This window comes from Pundamilia nyererei, unplaced genomic scaffold (assembly GCF_000239375.1).
Source record: "Pundamilia nyererei isolate P.nyererei 1_Seehausen unplaced genomic scaffold, PunNye1.0 scaffold00129, whole genome shotgun sequence".
Taxonomy (NCBI): Eukaryota; Metazoa; Chordata; class Actinopteri; order Cichliformes; family Cichlidae; genus Pundamilia; species Pundamilia nyererei.
Window position 1 is genome coordinate 1,707,513 of NW_005187530.1, and position 2,622 is coordinate 1,710,134.

The window sequence follows — 2,622 nt, forward strand, 5'->3', positions numbered from 1 at the left end:
AGAGGGAGCACAAACCCAAAACCCAGTATCTAAAATCCCAAACACAAACCATCCCAAAACAGCCATGAATAATAATGAAAGTAATAACAATAAGTACATAAACATAAAGTCACTGAGTCATGGTCGCAGGACCATGACATAAATTGGACAAAGTGATGAAAGAACGAAGATGGACTGCCTCCAGGTTCTTCACCTCAAATTATTAGCTAGATGGTTGAACCTATGACACAGCTGAATAGTCCAACAGCACAAGGATCCAGGCACACATCAAAAGTTTTAGGAATGTACAAAGTATAGTAATGTTAAGCTTCTGAAATGGCTTTTTCAAAGCCCTGACCTCAAACTCAACTAATATTAGTGTACATATTCAGCTCCTGATGCTGTGTGGATTTGAAAAAATCCAAAATAAATTGTTCAAATTCTTGTTTTTTAAATACTTTAAAGCAGCGGTCACCAACCTTTTTTGCGCCACGGACCGGTTTATGCCCGACAATATTTTCACGGACCGGCCTTTAAGGTCTCGCGGATAAATACAACAAAATAAAACTAGTACCGGTACCGAAAAAAAGAAGATTTATTCATAACACACGTGAAAAGACCCAGGAAAACAGAGTTAACGATAAAAACAATAACAAAATAACACTGAAAACTGATAAAAACCCTGAAAACCATACATTTCACACCCGAGCCTCAACTCTCGCGGCCCGGTACCAAACGACTCACGGACCGGTACCAGTCCGAGGCCCGGGGGTTGGGGACCGCTGCTTTAAAGATGTATGCTGTACAATCATTCCACTGACTGTACAGCATACATGCAATGGTCAAGGAAATTAATGGAAAGGCTCAAATCACAATGCCCATGATGAGTGTTTGTAAACTTCTGACCACAAGATGTAGGTATCTTTGCATCTGTCTCCATGATCTAAAACGAGCTTAGATCTCTGTATTCCTGTCTTTATTAAAACGACTTGAACATGAAATGACCAGCAATACTTTTAAACACTTGTTCACATAGCTGAGGCTAGAATGCGGTGTTCTTATTATTAAATTCAAGAGTACATTTTAAGGTTCTTTACACTATAAGGTAAAGATGCTACAGTACAGTAAATGACTTGTCAAATTGTGAAGCACTTGTGTACTCAAGTAGCCACTTGACATATTACAGTTTAGTATTTCCATAAGTTTCATCATGGCCAGTTAATAACTATACTAATGCTGGTGTGCTTAAGTATATCATAAGTGAAATATAAGTTGATATAGTCAGTGTGGTTGGGTATTTTATTTATACTTGTATCACTGTGGATGCCAAGGACATGAAGGAGGAGGAGAAGTGGAAGTACAGTAGTAAAGATTTGAAGCTGCAAGTCATCTGATTTTAGATGTGCTGTAGTTATAACCTTGATGAAGATTGTAACGACAGTGGGTTTGTGTAAATGGTTGGTAGTGGGAGGAGACACGGGGAGACATATAATTCACTATAAGGGATTGCATGGCAGACTGACAGTTATCGTAACGAGTTTCTTAATTATTATTTGAGTGAAGTTTAACAAACTTGTCAAAGCAAGAACAGGACTTATGAAACTGTTACAACAAACTGTAGACCAAATGGTTGTAGATCATGACAGTGAGCAACCCAACACAATACCAGGAACTTGAGACTGGCATACTAAAATGCTGTAATACTGTTAGGTTTTCAGTCCATCACATGTGTGCAATGAAAAATGAGTAATTACTCAAGGTCAAGTTGACAAGCTGTTCTCACAGCAGAGAAAAGCAGACAGGAGGGGAAACACTGAGAGCGACACCCCAGTGCAGGTGCAACACAAACAGACAGTACGTGCACTCAGGACAGCTTTGGCACTATATCATAGTTGAAGAGTTTGTTCTTGCTTGGTGGAGAAATGCTAGACTTTAGACTATTGATCAGTAAGTGTCACTTGTACTTTTCAGTTTGTGCCAGGGAATGTGCTGTATGTCTGCTCTCACTGGGGCTTGAGCCATCTCTGTGAGGGTTTGAAGGGCAGCTGGAAAGTAAAAACATGAACTACACAGCAGCTACGCAGCTAGTATAGCTCACTATTTACTCTTTTAGATTTCATCACCTTTTCAGCAAAGTGTATTTGTTGGTGTGTTATGTAACGTTAAAAGCTGGAGTGCTGCACAAGCATGTTGGCATGCGAGCTTTTGTGCTTGTCAGTGTGTTGCTGTGCAAAGATGCTTTTATATTATCCTCTGCTATTTTATGTATGCTTGTTTGTGTGTCCTCAAATGTGTGTGTGCAGGGAGCAGGGGCATCTCTCTGACCTGTGTACTGACCCCCTGTCGGGTAATTGGAGTGTGTGTAACACTGATGACCTTGGGAGCCATTGGAGCAGCCGTTTGGGCCGTAGGTCAGACTGCAGTTCTTGCACACCTACACACATTTGGTTCAAAAGTGTTGACGAACATAATCTGTTATTGTTGATATTTCAAGCAGTTGATATTCTGTGCTCTGTGCTCTGTCTGATGATGCAAATGCTTTCATTGTTTGCTGTAACAGACTGATGTGCTGTTTTTATTAAACTTTGTAGTTACATATTGCACAATGGAGGAAGACATAGAACAGTATGATGGTGAGTCTAC

The 2,622-nt window shown here is 40.1% G+C and overlaps 1 protein-coding gene across 1 annotated transcript in view; it reads left to right on the forward strand.

Moving 5' to 3' along the window:
- Positions 1–1,313: 1,313 nt before the first annotated feature.
- Positions 1,314–2,622, forward strand: part of hpn (hepsin) — a 10,662-nt gene continuing 9,353 nt past the window's right edge. The window contains exons 1-2 of the mRNA XM_005743276.1: positions 1,314–1,344; positions 2,283–2,390. Coding sequence (XP_005743333.1) covers positions 1,314–1,344; positions 2,283–2,390 — 139 coding nt within the window. The remainder of the gene's footprint in view (positions 1,345–2,282; positions 2,391–2,622) is intronic.